The sequence below is a fragment of the Ursus maritimus genome, unplaced genomic scaffold, assembly GCF_017311325.1.
Source record: "Ursus maritimus isolate PB19 unplaced genomic scaffold, ASM1731132v1 scaffold_9, whole genome shotgun sequence".
Taxonomy (NCBI): Eukaryota; Metazoa; Chordata; class Mammalia; order Carnivora; family Ursidae; genus Ursus; species Ursus maritimus.
The window spans coordinates 33784605-33801569 of NW_024427107.1; the positions used below are offsets into that span (position 1 = coordinate 33784605).

General features: G+C 37.5%; 1 protein-coding gene across 1 annotated transcript in view; it reads right to left on the minus strand.

The window, feature by feature from the left end:
* The window catches only part of CNGB3 (cyclic nucleotide gated channel subunit beta 3), a 131784-nt gene that overhangs the window by 40152 nt on the left and 74667 nt on the right, over nt 1-16965 (minus strand). Inside the window, exons 11-13 of the mRNA XM_008689117.1 lie at nt 12663-12804; nt 8909-9068; nt 7549-7646 (exon numbers count right to left, since the gene is read on the minus strand). Coding sequence (XP_008687339.1) covers nt 7549-7646; nt 8909-9068; nt 12663-12804 — 400 coding nt within the window. The remainder of the gene's footprint in view (nt 1-7548; nt 7647-8908; nt 9069-12662; nt 12805-16965) is intronic.

Sequence of the window (16965 nt, forward strand, 5' to 3'; positions counted from 1 at the left end):
TATTTTTATCTATATGTCTCTTTATTCTGGTTAAGAGTTGGCTTGTGTATCTTGTTGCTCCCCTGTTGGGGGCATATATATTTATAATTGTCATATCCGCTTGCTGGATACATCCTTTAAGAATAATATAGTGCTCTTCTGTGTCTCTAACTATAGTCTTTAGTTTAAAATCCAATCTGTCTGATATGAGAATTGCTACCCCAGCTTTCTTTTGAGGTCCATTGTCGTGAAAGATGGTATTCCATCCCTTTACTTTCAGTCTGAATATATCTTTAGGTTCAAAATGAGTCTCTTGTAGACAGCAAATGGATGGGTCATGTCTTTTTATCCAATATGCAACCCTGTGGCATTATGGGAGCATTTAGGCCATTTACATTGAGACAGAATATTGAGAGATATGATTTTAATGATGCCATGTTGCCAGTAAAGTCTTTGTTTCTATTGATTGTGACTTTCTGTTCTGTATCACTCTTGGGGCCTTTTTACCTTTATAGAACCCCCCTTAATATCTCCTGTAGGGCTGGTTTCATGGTTATGAAATTGGTCAATGAATGGTGATTCTGGAAGGTCTTTATTTCTCCATCAATTCTGAATGATAGCCTTGCTGGATAAGGAAACTTGGCTGCATGTTTTTCTCTGAAAGAGCTTTAAAAATGCCCCCCCAACCCTTTCTCTCATTCCAGTTCTGTGTAGACAGGTCTGACATAATTCTGATACCTTTGCCTTGGTACGTGAGAAATTTCTTTGCCCTGGCCGCTTTCAATACTGTATCCTCGGATCTAATATTTGTGAATTGCAGTATGACGTAACATGGCGTAGGTTTGTCATGGTTGAGCTTGGGAGGGGTCCTCTCTGCCTCTTGGACACGAATGTTTGTTTCCCTTGCTAGATTAGGGAAGTTTTCAGCTACAATTTGTTCAAATATATCTTCTAGACCTCTGTTTTTCTCCACCCCCTCGGGGATGCCGATGATTCTGACATTGGAACATTTCATTGAGTCAGTAATCTCCCGTAACCTACATTCTTGAGAATGGATTTTTTTGAGTCCAGATTCTATTTTAGCTTTCTCTTCTACTAACCCAGCCTCCGATTCGCTGATACGTTTTTCTGCCTCATTCACCCTGGCTGTCAGAGCCTCTAGTTTTGCCTGCATTTGGCTCATAGAATTTTTAATTTCTGCCAGATTCACTCTCATTTCTGCCCTTAGAGATTCTATATTCTCATTAACATTTTCATTAATACTTTTTTTCAAGTCTACACATCATCTTGACCATTATTACTCTGAATTCCATTTCTGATAATTTGGTTATATCCATATCCATTAGTTCTGTGGCAGAGGCCACAGACTCATTGTCTTTTCTTTGCCCAGGGGGATTTCTCCTTCTCGTCATTCTGATGAGGAGTGGTTGCGGGGTTGTCCCAGAGCCCAAATTATTGACCAGGACCCAGGCAGTGCGCACTTGTTTTATAGGGATTTTAGGGATGTGGGCTTCTTGATTTTTCAGCCTGCCTTCTGGAGGAGGGGCCTGCCGTGCTGATACTCAGGCAACCCTGTTTGGGTAGAGTCTCCATGTCCCCTGCGTGGGGGATGGGGATGGGCACACTGTGAGCCAGTATCTCCAGGCTTTTGTACTCTGGGGGCTTTCCCTGGAGGTTTGCTGTGCCTCTTCTGAGAGTCAGAGCAGCAGGAGCCGAATCTCAGCCTCTGTCTCAGAACAGAGGGCTTGCGGACCATTCTCCACTGATGTTCTGGCCACTTTAACTCTGTTTCTGTTGGTGCTGCTCAACCCTGCAGCATCCCAGGATGTGTGCCCCACACCCAGCGTCCCAGCCCTCAATTCCAGGGCTGGGGCATCTCTGTCCTTTGTGTTTCTAACACCGCCAGCTGCCAGCCACCAGCCGCCCCGTGCGCTCCAGAGCTCCCGGTCTCAGTCTGGTTCCAGTGAGCACACCGGAGCTCCATTTCAGTCAGGATGCGCTCGTTCCCTGGCTCACGGTCTCAGTCTGCTCTCTCGCGGGTGCCGGTCCTCGAGTCCACCCGCTCCCCGTGCAGGTGGCTACCGCTTCCCAGCGCCCAAACGTCGCAGCTCCCACCCCCTTCCATTTATCTTCTGATATCTGTGCCCGGTTTCATGGCTCCCCGCTTCGTACCTCAATACTCAGTGCTGGAGATGTTCATTTGTAGAGATCCAGATGTATCTTCCTGCGTCTCATGCTGATTCTGTGGATGTTCAGGATGGTCTGGTACTTATCCAACTCGACTCAGGGGACTGGCTGAAAAAGGGGTCCCCTACTTCTCCACCATCTTAACTCCCTCCTGCCCTGCAGATTTTGAACTTGCCAGCCCTGATAATTACATTAGCCAATTTCTTAAAACAAATGTCTCTTTCTCTTTATATATGTGTATATCTTATTGGTTCTATTTCTCTGGACCACCCTGACTAATGTAGAGGCCATTAAGAATTGGGTATAGCAAGGTTTATGGTGGCAGTATCAGGATTGAAGGATCAAGTATAGTATGGACAACTTTCATGGGACATTGTTCATATTATAATTTATGATACTGCAGCATTATATTACTTTTGCTGAAGCATTACAACAGCCATTGTTCCACTATTATATAAACAAATTTCACAAGGCTAAAAGGAAAGGAATATAAGCACAGTGTGCTTTTTGCAGTTTTAATTTATTTTTATTTTTGAATTTTTAATAAAGATTTATTCATTTATTTTTTAGAAAGAGAGAGAGTGTGTGTGTACCAGTAAGGGGAAGGGCAAATGGAGATGAAGGGAGAGAATCTCAAGCAGACTTCCTGCTGAGCATGGAGCTCGACTTGGAGCTCAATCTCAGGACCCTGAGATTATGACCTGAGCCAGAATCAAGGGTGGGATGCTTAACTAACTGAGCCACTCAGCCTCCCCTATGCTTGTTTATTTTTCCAGTCAGAACCCAATGAGGGGCTTGACCCCATGACACATGAGATCATGACCTGAGCTGAAACCAAAAAGCTGTACGCTCAACTGACTGAGCCACCCAGGCATCCTCTCTCCCCCTTTTTAAAGATTTATTCATTTATTTTTTAGAGTGTGAGAGAGCAGTTGTAGTTTTTAAAAAAAATTGAATGTAATACAAAATTAAAGGAACAGATATATGTCTTTTGAAAAAACTGAAGCAAGGTTATTTAGCATAGACTCATTCTCTAGTCCTGCATTGCAAACAAATTCTACTACGTCTGTATCCATTCTAAAATTTACAAAATGGAGAAAAGTCCTTGTGAAATTTTTGACTGAAGGCCCAAGATACAAACCTAAAATATTCTTTAGGGCATCTTAAAATAAATCTTTGTAAGTTAAATGATTTTCAAGTACCTTTTATTTCCCCTAATCCTGAAGATTGGAAAGACACAAAACATGCCTGCCTGCCTCCAATCTTGGTGCCATATCTCTCTGTTTTTTCTCTTTCTCTCTGTCTTCCTGTCTGCCTGCCTTTTAAAGATATGGAAGATTCATTTTCAGGAAGAACTCAAAATAAGGAGGTTTTTGACAGTTGGCAGTCATCCTTTGTTACCCTTGGATATTCTGGTCTATTCAGTGCAGTTCCATTTTTTGTCTTTGTAAAACTGAAATCTACACTGTGAATTTCCTCCTTTCCCGCTTCCTTTGCTTACAGAATTGGGCCCACACTACACAGCCTGGCTTCAACTGACCTTTCTAGATTCGTCTTTGGTTATCACCCCATGCTCTTGTCATAAGGAAACTCCTCTCATCCCATGAACAGGTTATAATTTCCCACACTTGTAATAATAAGTCATAAGAAGGTTCCTGCCCAGGAGCCTTCACCTTCTCACCCTGTAGACTCCTAAGCATCCTTCGGGCATACATACCTCAAATGTTCTCTCCATTGTGCATTCAGCCTGAGTGCATAGGTGACACTCTGTGAATGTATGTAATTGATTCAGAAGCAACATAAGAGTTAATTGGGTATAATTTATGAGGTAAGGGTGTAGGATCACTACTCAGCCTATTTTCTCCTTAAGAAAAATAACAAATTTGTATAAACTACTGATTGCCTTCACAGACATAAATTTAGAAAGATTCCATACCTACTTATTTTCTACTTCATATATAGAGTAAGTCTCATTCCTTGTCCATATAACCAATTTTAATACATGAACTTCTGCTCCTCTTGATTTATTTTTTCCTATAACTAAATATCCTCAGCATCTACACGTTTTCTTTTGAGGCCATTCTTTTTTTTTTTTAATGGAAAAATAGTTTATATGAAGTGAAAAATACACATTTTAAGAGAAGTTGGGTCAATTTTGACAAATGCATACACCGTAATTACCTTAGCAAGATAAAAAAAAAATTTCTATCACCCTGGGAGGTCCCTTTATGCCTCTTCTATTCAATATTTTCATTGCTACTCCCCACTAGAAGCAATCATTCATTTGATTTGTATTATCATAAAATGATTTTATTTATGAGATCATCCTTTTACTAGGGCACCTGGGTGGCTCAGTCAGTTAAGCTAAGCAACTGCCTTTGGCTCAGGTCATGATCCCAGGGTCCTGGGATCAAGCCCCACATCAGACTCCCTGCTCAGTGGGGAACCTGCTTCTCCCTCTCCCTCTGTCCCTCCCCCAGTTCATGCTCTCTCTCTTGCTCACTCTCTCTCTTAAATAAATAAAGTGTTTTAAAAAAATCATCTTTTTACTATTTCCTTGGTCCACTATTCAACTCCTACCTCTTACTCCCTTGGCTTATCTACCTTACAAAAGTTCTTACAACTGGTTATTTGCAATGTGATATGTTAATCCAGATATAGTTGAAATAATCAAGAAAACCAAATTATGTTAAAATTTAGGGCATTATAATACATTACTCTGTTGATTCATATAGAGTTTGAGGTCAGCAAAAACATCCAGGTGTAAAAAAATTGTTATAAAACTAATTGTGGTTCTTTTTATATTTGTAATATTTCAATTTTAGACACAAATTTGGAACTTCAGTTTTATGCTGTTGAAGTTAATCTTGACTTTGCTTATTGTTTAAAATATTCAGTTATTTTTAAGTTTTGTAATCTAACACATTTTAAAACCATTCATTTTCACTTTGTGTCATCTGCCAATTTGAAAATCACATGGTTCATATCTTCATCAAAATCTGGTTGGAAATCTAGAACAGGATGTATCAAGAAAAGAGTCCTAGGATACTGACCTAACACTAGTATCCTATGGAGCCAGGGATGAACCTAACACTGGGAGTGACTCTGCCCAACCATTTTACCATACTGCTTCTGCTTCTTCATCTTGTCTTCAATGGTTTTATGTATTTTCAAGGCATATCTTTCTGTCTAGATTACATCTTCTTTTCTGTCTTCACTTTCATCCTAGAGGATCACATCCAGTCCCATGGCTTAAAATACATCAATGTGTTAATATGCCCAAATGTATTACTCCAGCTTGGACATCTCCCCTGAACTCAGATTATTCATCAAACTGCCTACATGACATTTCATCTGCAGGTCTAACTCCCACTTCAAATGAACATATCCCAAAACAGAGTCTGTTTCTCTCAACCTCTCCCTACACTTACTCTAAAACTTCTTATTTTTAAGTGGTATCTTTGTTCTTCCTGTTCCTCAGGCTTAAATCCATGGAATCAGCTTTGATTCCTTTCTCTCTCTCTCTCTCTCTCTCTCTCTCTCTCTCTCTCTCTCCCTCTCCCTTCACACGATCAACAGCAAAAACTTTGGCCTCTTCCTTTAAATATATCCAATATTTGGCCACTTCTTAACAACTATGTTCCTATTACTCTGCATCTGGTCACAATCATCTCTTCTATGGACAGTTGCAGTAACCACTATTTGGTCTCTCTGCTGTTCACATTTGCTTCCATGGTCTATTCTACACATTATAAGAGGGATGATCCCTTCAAACTGATCTTAAATAAGCCATCTTCTGCTTAAGATATTCACTGGTTTTTGCATCTCACAGTACAATCCAGGGTTTATCCTACAGCCTCCAAGATCCTCCATTAATTTGCCTCCTGCTTGTCTCCCTTCCTCCCTCCCCCATCCTTCCTTCCTTCCACTCTCTCCCCTCCCTCCTTCTCTTCCTTCTCCCCCCCCCACTTTCTTTTCCACACCCAGCACGGAGCCCAGTAGGGTGGTTGAACTCACAACCCTGAGATTGAGACTTGAGCTGATATCAAGAGTCAGATACTTAACCAACTGAGCTACCTGGATGTCCCAGCCTCCCTTTTTCTTTCTTTTTTTTAAAAAAAAATTATTTGAGAGAAAGAGAGCGAGCGAGCACGAGCTTGGGCAGGAGTAGGGGCAGAGGGGGTGGGAGAGGGACAAGCAGACCCTGTGCTGAGTATAGAGCCTGACACAAGGCTTAATCCCACGAACCTGTGATAAAAACCTGAGCTGAAATCAAGAGTTGGAAGCTCAACCGACTAAGCCACACTGGTGCCCCAGCCTCCCTTTATTTTACTGTCCTCTGACCATTTTGCTTCCCATCACCCTACCTTTGTTTCAGCTATTCTGGCTTCTTCAGGATGTTCCCGACTCAGGGCTTCATCTTGTCTATCCTCCTGTAATATTGCCCTTCTGTCCACCTTTCCCTTCCCTTTTCCAATATCTGCATGGCTCACTTCCTTGCCTCTTGCAGTCCTCTGCTTAAACACTCAGTTGTGTTTCATTAGAGCAGCCTTTTTTGACCAGTACCATTCTCATCCTCCTTAGACTGTTTAATTTTGTTCATAGCATTATCACCTCCAAACATGTTTCATATTTATTTTTCATCCCCCTCTTTTTGGATTTAAGCTCTATGTGTGAGAGTATTTTTTTCAACTGTTGTATTCCCAGTGGCTAAAATGACACCTGAAACATAGTAGGAACTTAATAAATATCTACTGAATGAAGAGAATGAACAGATAATTAAATAGATGAATCGGTGAATGCTACACACAGAATTAAATGTTAATGAGAAAAACTTACATGCAGTACACTGCATTAAGAAGAGGTGAGGGTAGTAAAATTAAAAACATTCAAAAAGTAAAAAATTTCTGTTATGCATTTTTTCTAAAAAAAAAAAGGCTCTAAATTTGAATTTGGCCATCTAAAAACCTAAATCCAAAATGTTAGTAATAGAAGACATGGTTAGGCACAATTCTCTGATTGTCAGACCAATCCAGAGCTAATTTGGGGTTTGTCACACATTGCCAAGGTACATTCATAAATGGGAAATGGCATGCATAGTAGCAAAGACATAAAGCTGTACAGTTTAATTGTACTTAAATTAATTCAGGAAGAGTCTGAAGAACTCTTATCTGACACCAATTAGGAAAGAGTGGCTTCTAAAGGATAAGTCATCTCCTGAAGAGAGACCCACAGTTTATTTGACTCTAACTCCACATAAATTCTATGGTTGATTTTGTTAAAACATAAGGCAAGAAAAATAAAAAATGCCATATACAGCAAGAGCTTAGACTTTAGGAGAAATTGATACAGTGTTTTTGCATTCATTGTAAAAGCACTCGCCTTGAACAACTCGACTTTGCTGATGATACTGAGGTTCACATCCACGGTGAGGGCTAACTGCATGGTGATAGGCAGGGTGCAGAGCAGATCGGACTCATCTTTGCAAAGACAAATATATGAACCCACAAGCAGAATAATTAATTAAAAAATCACCAAAGTACAAGAAAATTTTTAAAAATTAAGGAAACAAAGTGCCAACTCTTTTTATAAATAGTTGCCTCAAATTCTATATTTTTATTACTTCTATTGGACATACATATGTATCACAATCACACTATCACTTTCATGGAGAAAAGAAGTATTTTAACTATTTATGAAATAATAGCTCCGAATAGCTTCAGGGCGTCGTGTTTACTGAAACTTTAGATGTAAAGTTTAGTCATCATGAGACAACGGCTGGTGAGTGAACAACCTGATGGAAAAAGGATCTAGTTCTTGTCTTTTGATTCTGCGGATTCCAGCTCTACCATCCTGGGGATGGCCAGTTATAATGAGTACCACATGGCATTTGAAAGCTTACTGAGCTCTGTCACTATTTTATTTGACCCTTGTGACAACCCGAAGGGCAAGTGTTCTCATTCTTGTCTTGTGGAAAGAAGAAACAAAAAAAGAACTGAAGCTCAGAGAGGTTGTAAGTGACTTGTTCAATTGTGCATAATTGGTAGATGGCTCGGTTGGGAATGGAATCTAAAAAATCTAAAAATCTAAAAGAAATGTGTTGAGTAAATTCAAATTATTGTTATTTACTTGCTTATTAACTCAATGAAGAATGTGAATACATTAAAGATTTTTCTGTATGTGAATTTAATGACAAGACTTCAGGCTGATAAAATGTTCCATAAACAAACCTGCCCATTCTTAGTCTATAGTATGGTACAAATTTCTGAGAGTTGATTGTTTTTGATGTTTTCTTACAACCATTTAGGAAAAAAAAGAATTTATATATCCTTATTTTGATTCTAATATTGATTCTAAATATGAAAATCCTTTCTATAAAAACATAATTCCTTGGTTCCAAGGACTGTTTGTCCTTAGTTCCCTCCTAAACCAAGGAGTTGGAGCAGTATCTACAGTTAGAGAGAAGGACGGAACCTGTTACTGCTCCTTTTGCTGCTCTTCCTCACTTGACATGTCCTCAGGAATAGCTGTGGATGCTTTCCCAGAATTTACATAACTGGTAAGTTATGTCTGGATATGTAAAAAAAAAAAAATCCCATGGTATTAAACTAATACTCTAAAGATCATTTAGTTGTTTTCCAATATTTCTTTCAAATCCAAGTAGTCTCTGCTTCTAACTTATAGAACTTGCATTATATGGACATGCTATACAGGGATTTAGTTGTTAATTTGCCTTGCTTACCTAGCATTCTTTGAGAGTCCCATGTATATTCATACCAAGTCCGAACACGATTCTGCACACTCTTAGGAATGGAGTAAGTGTTCATGTAGGAAATGGTCTGATCCATGCTGATTCGGAAGTAGTTCTGATTGGCTGTAGCTGCCCCAATTACATCTTGCATCTAAAACCACAAATATGGTCACTCCACACCTGGCCGAGGAACTGCAAGAGTTACTAAAAGCCCGGTTGAATTAAGAGTTTTTATGAGAGACATTCCACTTGAATGTACTACTTGATTTTTAACACGCTGATATTAACTCTTAATTTCAACCATTTACATAAATCACTGGGCAAATCATATCCTCCCTCTGACCCCATTAGGACAACAGTAGGACCTGTCTTTCTAACCATTTGACCTTTTTGTGAGGATTCAGTCACATAATGTATGTGACCGCATACAATTTTCTTTGCCAACTTGCATATTACTGCAGAGATGTTAGTTGATATTTTAAAAATTATACAGCTTGTGCTTATTCAAGGGATGTACAAAGAAAGTTGAGCAATTACCTGGCAGAATGTCTGGTCCATTTTTGTGCGTCTCACTTTGAAAGCATCCTTCATAGATTATCCAGTGTGGCTGGCTATATAGACTCAATTCATCATGAAATTGCAACCTCTGTACTTCCCTTTGTGTTGTTTAGACAGATAAAATCAAATCTCATCATGCTTAAGGCACAGTATTCAGCGGAAGTTGAAATGTGCTGAAATTACTGAAGCATCATCTATTGCTGTGACAATACTTAAGGAACTGTCAGGTTTTAGTTCTTGGATGTTTATAACTCAGCCATAAAAACCCACTCTAGGTTAAAAGCTGATCTTTAAGGTCTCAGCACAAAAAAGATATATAGCTTGACTCTTCCTCTCACATACAGGGAAGCAAGTGGTTGTAAATTTGCTTTGACTGTGGGTTTATAATACGGAGGAAAACCAGGGTCTCACTTTTACATTCTTGAGACTTTGCTCATTCATTCTAGTAGCTGAGCCTTTTCTGCTTATAGAAAAACTATTCATTCTTTGAGGTCTACCTCAAATGGCTCTTTTATTGTGGTGCCTTCCTCAGTTTATATTTTTAGAGTCAATATATTGGTTTTTCTTCTTATCAAAAGTCTCTGCTGAGGAGCTATGCAGATAGTCAAACTGGATACATCTATTTCAGTCCCTGACTTACTTCTTGGGGCTATTCCAAATATTCTTCAACAACCTTAGTTACTAGATCTCCTTTATACAAGCCATTCTTGACAGATGGAAAACATTACCAAGTCCCCTAAGGCCATGAGAATTGGAATATTAGGGGTTGGGTTGGGAGATTTAATAGAGTTTTAAATTGGGAGCCAAAGATAATTAAGAGCATTATTGATCAATGTTGAGGGCCCAGAAATTATAGTGAAAGTAATCTGAATAGTTTATGTGCTCTCGTTCAGCAACACTGGGTTTTGGTAGCATTGGTGAAGAAGACATGTGCTCCATGATGTGTTCACATTAGGGGGGAAAAATGTCAGTCTCTATGAGTTGTATCAGAAAATAGAATATTGTAGTTAAAATGTGATGATCAGGTCCAGGGTGTAGTACTTGGTGTGGTTATATGTGGGAATTTTGAATAAGTGGAGATTGTGTCCCAGTCCCTCTTTTGTTTTTAATTGTTTTCCTCAGCATCTTGTATTCATTATGAGAGTTTAAGGCACAAACCTGTATCTCCTGTCTCACTCTTTTTTGCAGTGTGTGTGTGGGGGGGAGGCTCTAGTACTACATTTTCAGTGGCCCAATATTTCTTTCTGTTCCTGTTGGAACCTCAAATTCAATGTAAAGGAAGATGTGATGTGGTGTGTAAAGCAACACTTCTTAGACTTTCATGTGCATATAAATCACCTAAAGATCTTGTTAAACTGCAGATTCTGACTCCATAGTTCTGGGGTGAGGCCTGAAATTTGAGTTTCCTAAGTGACTCTTCTGCTGTTAGTCCAAAGACTACATTTAGAGTAGTAAGAAAATTGAACAGGAGCTAGATATAATTTTTAATCCTGTAGACATTACCTTGGACATAGTAAGTACTAAATACATGTTAAATTTTACTATTACTATCGATATTATATGGTTGTATCATACAACTGTAAATTACATGTAGGCATTAGGGATGCCTCTTAATCTCTTTAAACTGGAGTTGCCTCATTTATAAATGTGAGACAACATTGAAGGGAATGTGGCTACCTCACACAGATTTTATGAGAAACTATGGAATAATAAGAAATTTGCTATTTATGTTCAAATTAATTGCATTTCTCTCTAAACCAGCTTTCTATTTTCAATCATTGTTGATGCAATGACTAAGCCATTAAGATTATGATATTTTGTACTTATAGTTTTTAACTGCTTGTGTGTTCTTCCCAAACCTAAATATTTTCTAGAGTTTCCTTTATAATCTTTCTCTCCACTCCGTTACCATGCTCAGGCTGGAGTTGCCAAATCCCTATTTATCTCTTTAACTATATTTTTAAATTTTCTGTATTTTGATGCTTTGATATCTGGTACTATCCCTCCCAGAATTAGCTAATTTCTAGAGATAGCAAACAACTCCACTGAGAGTGCCTTAAAATATTTTGTCCTTTGGTACATCTCTAACCTATTTACAAGCATCCTTCACTCTAGTCATTCTGGTATTCTTCCTATTTCCTTAAACACACTTACGTTTTATCATTGCCATCTTTCACACACTGTTTCTGATTGATTGTCTAAACTATTGGATTTTTTTTTAAAGATGTTGCAAATACATTCTTCTGGGAAGCTTCCCTATTCTGAACTAATATAGAGCTTTCAAACTTTCCTTTGGTACTCACCATGGATAGCAGGCCCTGATATTCATGGATGTAGGATTTGAGTTTTGACTATTTGTGGTCAGCCTCAAATGTTATAAAAATAGCTTCTATTGCTAAATTTTGTTAAAGCATGGGATTTATTCATACCACAGTGAGTGTGATAAGAACTAATGATTTACCTGGTAGGAATAGTCATTTTGTGATTTTGCCTAACTTTACCCAGGATATGAATCTCAACATGACTTCTTTGTTCTCAAACATATGGTATGTGAAGTACCTTCCAAGGAAGCATACCTTCTAAGAATGCTATGCTGTCCACCTTTTTATTTCTTGTGAATCTGGGAATCCACAAAGATATTGGGCTCTATGCCTTGCAAATGCCAACTACCTTGCAATAGCTATTTGCAATTGTTTTACTTTCTTACTAGACTGTGATTCCTTGAGAATAAAGACAAAGAGATGCCATAATAAACATTTATGAACCAATGACTTGTTAATTAAATTGATTTAGATGGCATTTGGTAGCCTCTGGTTTAAGTGACCTGTGAAGTTTGTTTTAATCTAGGGACTTTATGACAATATTTGAAGTTTAATTAAAGAAGGGAGATTTTAAAGGTTTTTCAGGAAATTCCAAGAAGTCGATTTAGAAACCTGACTTTATCTGAGTCTAACCTGACACTCATTGTGGATAGGTCTTCTGATAGATTTAACAGTTTAAAAATTGAAAGGCAATGTTGGCTCATTCACATCCTCCTCCAATTCATTAAAATAGATGAACATTAGTAAAAAAAAAAGAAAAGAAAGCACTCGATGGATTTTGATTTTTCTTCTGTAAATATATGAAGCCTTACTAGCCTTCCAAAAATAGCAGCATTATGTATCTAGGGATTCACATCTCCATTTACCTGACCAATTAAGCTGGAGAACACAAAAACTCCAGAAAAAAAATTCAACAGTTGAAAAGCAATTTCAAATGATGTTTGTGGTTCTGGAAGGCCCCCAATGGTAATTAAAGTTCGAACGGCCCAGTAATAACATCTCAGATACCTGTGAAAAGAAAATATATACATTTTGCTTTTTACTATTACATTAAAATACCACTATGTGTGGGAGTATAGATTACAACTAAATTATAACACATTTCCTCCTAATCATGATTTTCTTTCTGTAGGAAACATTAGCAAATACCATGTGTACTAACATAAACTTCTTGATAAATATTGTGAAATGACTAAACAATTAGTCCCATGGAGGTGTTTGCTAGCTGTTCTGCCTATCTCTGGCTGCAAAACAAATCACCCTAAAATTTAGAGGTACAAAACAACTATTTTATTAGGACTCATAAATTCATGGGTTGGGTATTTGTGTAAAGCCGGCAGAGATGGCTCATCTATGCTCCATGATGAGTAGACCCTCAGCTGGGGTGACTTTAATGACTGGAGATAGTTGGGCAGACTTATTGAGGCCTAATGTCTGGGGCTTTGATTCTAACTGTTGACTGGGTTCCTCTGTTCTACATATTATATCTGTTTGCAATGCCCAAGGTATCTTCTTCTCTCATATGTCTGAGCCTTGGGTGGAATGGTTAGAATGGCTGGGATTGGCTGGGTATCCTCCTTTCAAGCAGCCTTGCAATATGATTAGCTTGAGCTTCCTCATTGCATGGCAGTCTCAGGGTAGACGGGCTTCTTACATGGTGGCTGTAGTAGCTCAGACAGTAGCTATAAGCTTTCTTATAACTTAGAAGTTCCATAATGTCTTAATCTCTTGTCAACAGAGTTGAGGGAAAGGATAGCAGTACTTTTTATAGAATCCTTACAATGATAGGAGCAGCAAAGAATTTGAGGGCATCTTTAAACTACCACACTAGTGATTTGTGAGATCAAGGATATTTATACAGATAGGAGAACCTTTATAGTTTAGATACAATTGCTTTTACTGATAGAAAATGCAGCAGATATATTCCTCCTCTCTCTTTTCTACCCACACTTATTAAATTATTGAATATGTAACCATAACAGAGACAGAGGCACAGTGACCTTAATCTTAGAAGGGAAATTTCTCTTGGGTAGAATAGGTAATTTATCTAGAAATTTAGATTAACATAATAATTAAGTTTAGAAATATACTTGGTAAAGATTCTGTACTTAACTTGAACAATTGCAAGTGGAGAGACTGGGATCATTATAGCCCAGGTAGGAAGAGAATTAGAAATCAAGGCAGTAGAAAAGAATAGGATAAAGATTAGGACAACATATAAGATTGACTTAGCTACATTTGGTTAAGGGTTTCATAGAGTCCATAGTAAGGTGGGAACGAAAGTTGGTATTACAACCTCATTGTACATTTATTGTAATTTTTGTGCATGATGAGGTATACTACTTGATATATTCCATATAACTCTGATAACAGGGCCTGAATCAGGCATTCCTACTGAATCGTTAAAGAAAAATTTGCTGTACATACACAACATCTCCATATATTGTTGCAGGGAGGCACTGGACTTAGTGGGTTCCAACTAGCAATTCTAGTTTCTAGGGTAGACAGAAAAACAGTACTTTTTTACAGAATTCTGGCCCTGGTCTGGCTTTTATTTATTGTCTAGGTGTGCCACGTAAATATTTGCACTTCAAGTAATTATGTATTAGTCTTTGAACAAGGGTGGTCTTTTTCTTGTGAAAAAGTTTAGTTTTCAGATCTTCAAACAGTAGGGAGTTGGAGGCTTACAAAGAATCAAACTATAGTTAAAGTCAATATTCAAAAACAGATCTAGAAAGAAATCACTATTTTGAAATTCAATACCTTTTGAAGGACATGAGTTTTTTTTTTTAACCTGGTATATATAGGAACAGAAAAATAATTAACTCTTTGGGAAGGTTTGAAACCACTGTGCCAAGAGAATAAAAATATTACCACTCTGTAATTTTTTCTGGCAGATTTCTTTGGACTTGCTAATATTATAGTGAACTGATGTCAAAGAGAACCACCTTGAAGAAGTATAGAATTAATTTTATGGATTGCATTTTAACTTTTCGAATTCCAATTTATAATTTCCTATTACCTGATTTAGTTTGGTCACAGGTCTAGGACCTGTGGGTCTCTTTAAATTACGGAAATATATTGAACACAATACTAACCAAGAGTGGGGCAGGGACTAGACTCTCTCCCTACATGGCTAACTCCATCACAAATGTTGCGTTACTGTCTCCTTCAAAGTCACTGCAGTGTTAGCAGGAACAAATATGAATTACTTTCTCTCATTTTCGAATATATGGATGTTAGAAAATAACAATCAAATGTGAAATATAGGCATTGATTATTTGGATCTGAAGGGTTAGCCTTGAACTATTTTTTTGTGTACAAAATAGTCTGCTATGTTAATTGGAAGTTTTCTGCCCTAATGCTTTGAGGTTTGTTTTTGGATCTTTTTTCAGTCATGTCTTATACACTCAGACATGCACAACCAAAGGTAAGATTTGCAATTTAGTTAGATGGCATCTTATTGATTTTTCTAGGATTAGCTTAATTAGTCAAGTGTGTCCACCTCTATTATTAACAGGCCAGGCAGATAGATCTTTTCAAGGAGATTCTATCTGGCAGATTTAATACATGAAGTATCTAACTGTATATATACAGTTCCAAGTTAGAGCAGTAAGGCAGAATTTGACATAAAACCATAAAAAACATTTAGTGTGAAAATAGAAATTCTTCTGTGAAACAAACAGGACATGAAACTTTCCCCCAAACATTTTTTAATAAAAAATTTCAAACAGAAGAATTGAAAGAACTTTATAGTGAACACCCACCTTCTATAGTGAACACGTAGATTCTACTATGAAAATTTTACTCTACCTACGTTGTCACATATCCCTCCAATTTTCCATTCAGCAATCCATCTTATTTTCTTTTATGCCTTATTTTTTGGATACATTTCAAAGTAATTTGCAGATAGTAAGGCACTTCCTTCTAAATACATTGCTTCAGAATAAACATAGTAACCATAGTTCAATATTTGTATAGAGTTATTTTTAAATTTCAAAAATACAATAAAAGCACAAAATCTTAAGTATATTATTTGATGAATTTTGAGAAATGTATATATCTGTGTAACCCAAACACTTATCTAGATAGAGAACATTTCCATCTCTCTAGAAAGTTCCCTCATTCCTTTTCCCAGAGGCAACCACTCTTCTGACGTTTCTACCAGAGATGAGTTTTGCCTGTTTTAGAATTTCACATAAATGAAATCATACCATAGGTACACTTTTCTGTAAGATGTCTTTCACTCAGAATAATGATTTTGAAATTTATTCATGTTGTTGTGTGTAAGAGCAGTTTTTGCTTTTTTACTGCTGAGTGGAATCCATTGCATGAATATAGCACAGTTTGTTTTTTCTCCTATGTATGAACACCAAGCCGTCTCAAGTTTTTAGTTGTTATGAATAAACATTCTTGAATGTACTTATATAAGTTTTTAATAGACATATATTTTTATTTTTCTTGGGTAAATATTTAGGTTTGACTTTGTTTGTAACATGGTTTTTTTTTTCAAGTTTTTATTTAAATTCCAGTTAGTTAACATACAGCATAGCATTAGTTTCAGGTGTAGAATCTACTGACTTATCATGCAACATGTAAGTTGTATGTTTAATTGTAAAAGAAACTGTCAGATCTTTTCCTAAAATGGTTTTCATTTTGCATTCCCTCCAACAATGTATGAGAGTTCCAGTTGCTTCATGTTCTTACTCTAACACTTGATTTTTAGCCATTGTGGTGGATGTACAGTGGGACATGCAACTTTTTAAAGTATCTAATTTAATAGTTTGTGTATGGACCTTCTTAACTACTGCTATCCACCTTAGTCCCACATTTCTATAAATTTGTCACTGGAGGTACTGGCTATCAGGGAGAATGGTCTCAGTAGAAGGTAAGTTCCACAAAGACAGGTATTTGTGGACCCGGCACAATAGGAATTTAATAATACTTATTGAATGATATGAAAGAAGAAGTGAATGGTTATGCACACCTAGACTTATTGAAATAAGAACATTGGAAGAGTGCATCTGTGAGCACATCTGTGGAGTCTCCTTGCAGACTCCTCCCTGTTGTGCTGCCAGAAGCCTTTCATCTCTTTTCTGGTCCACTGAACTCACTGCTGTTCTGGTGTGTTTTGTTATACCCAAAGGGTGTGTAGTGTCTAGTGTAAAG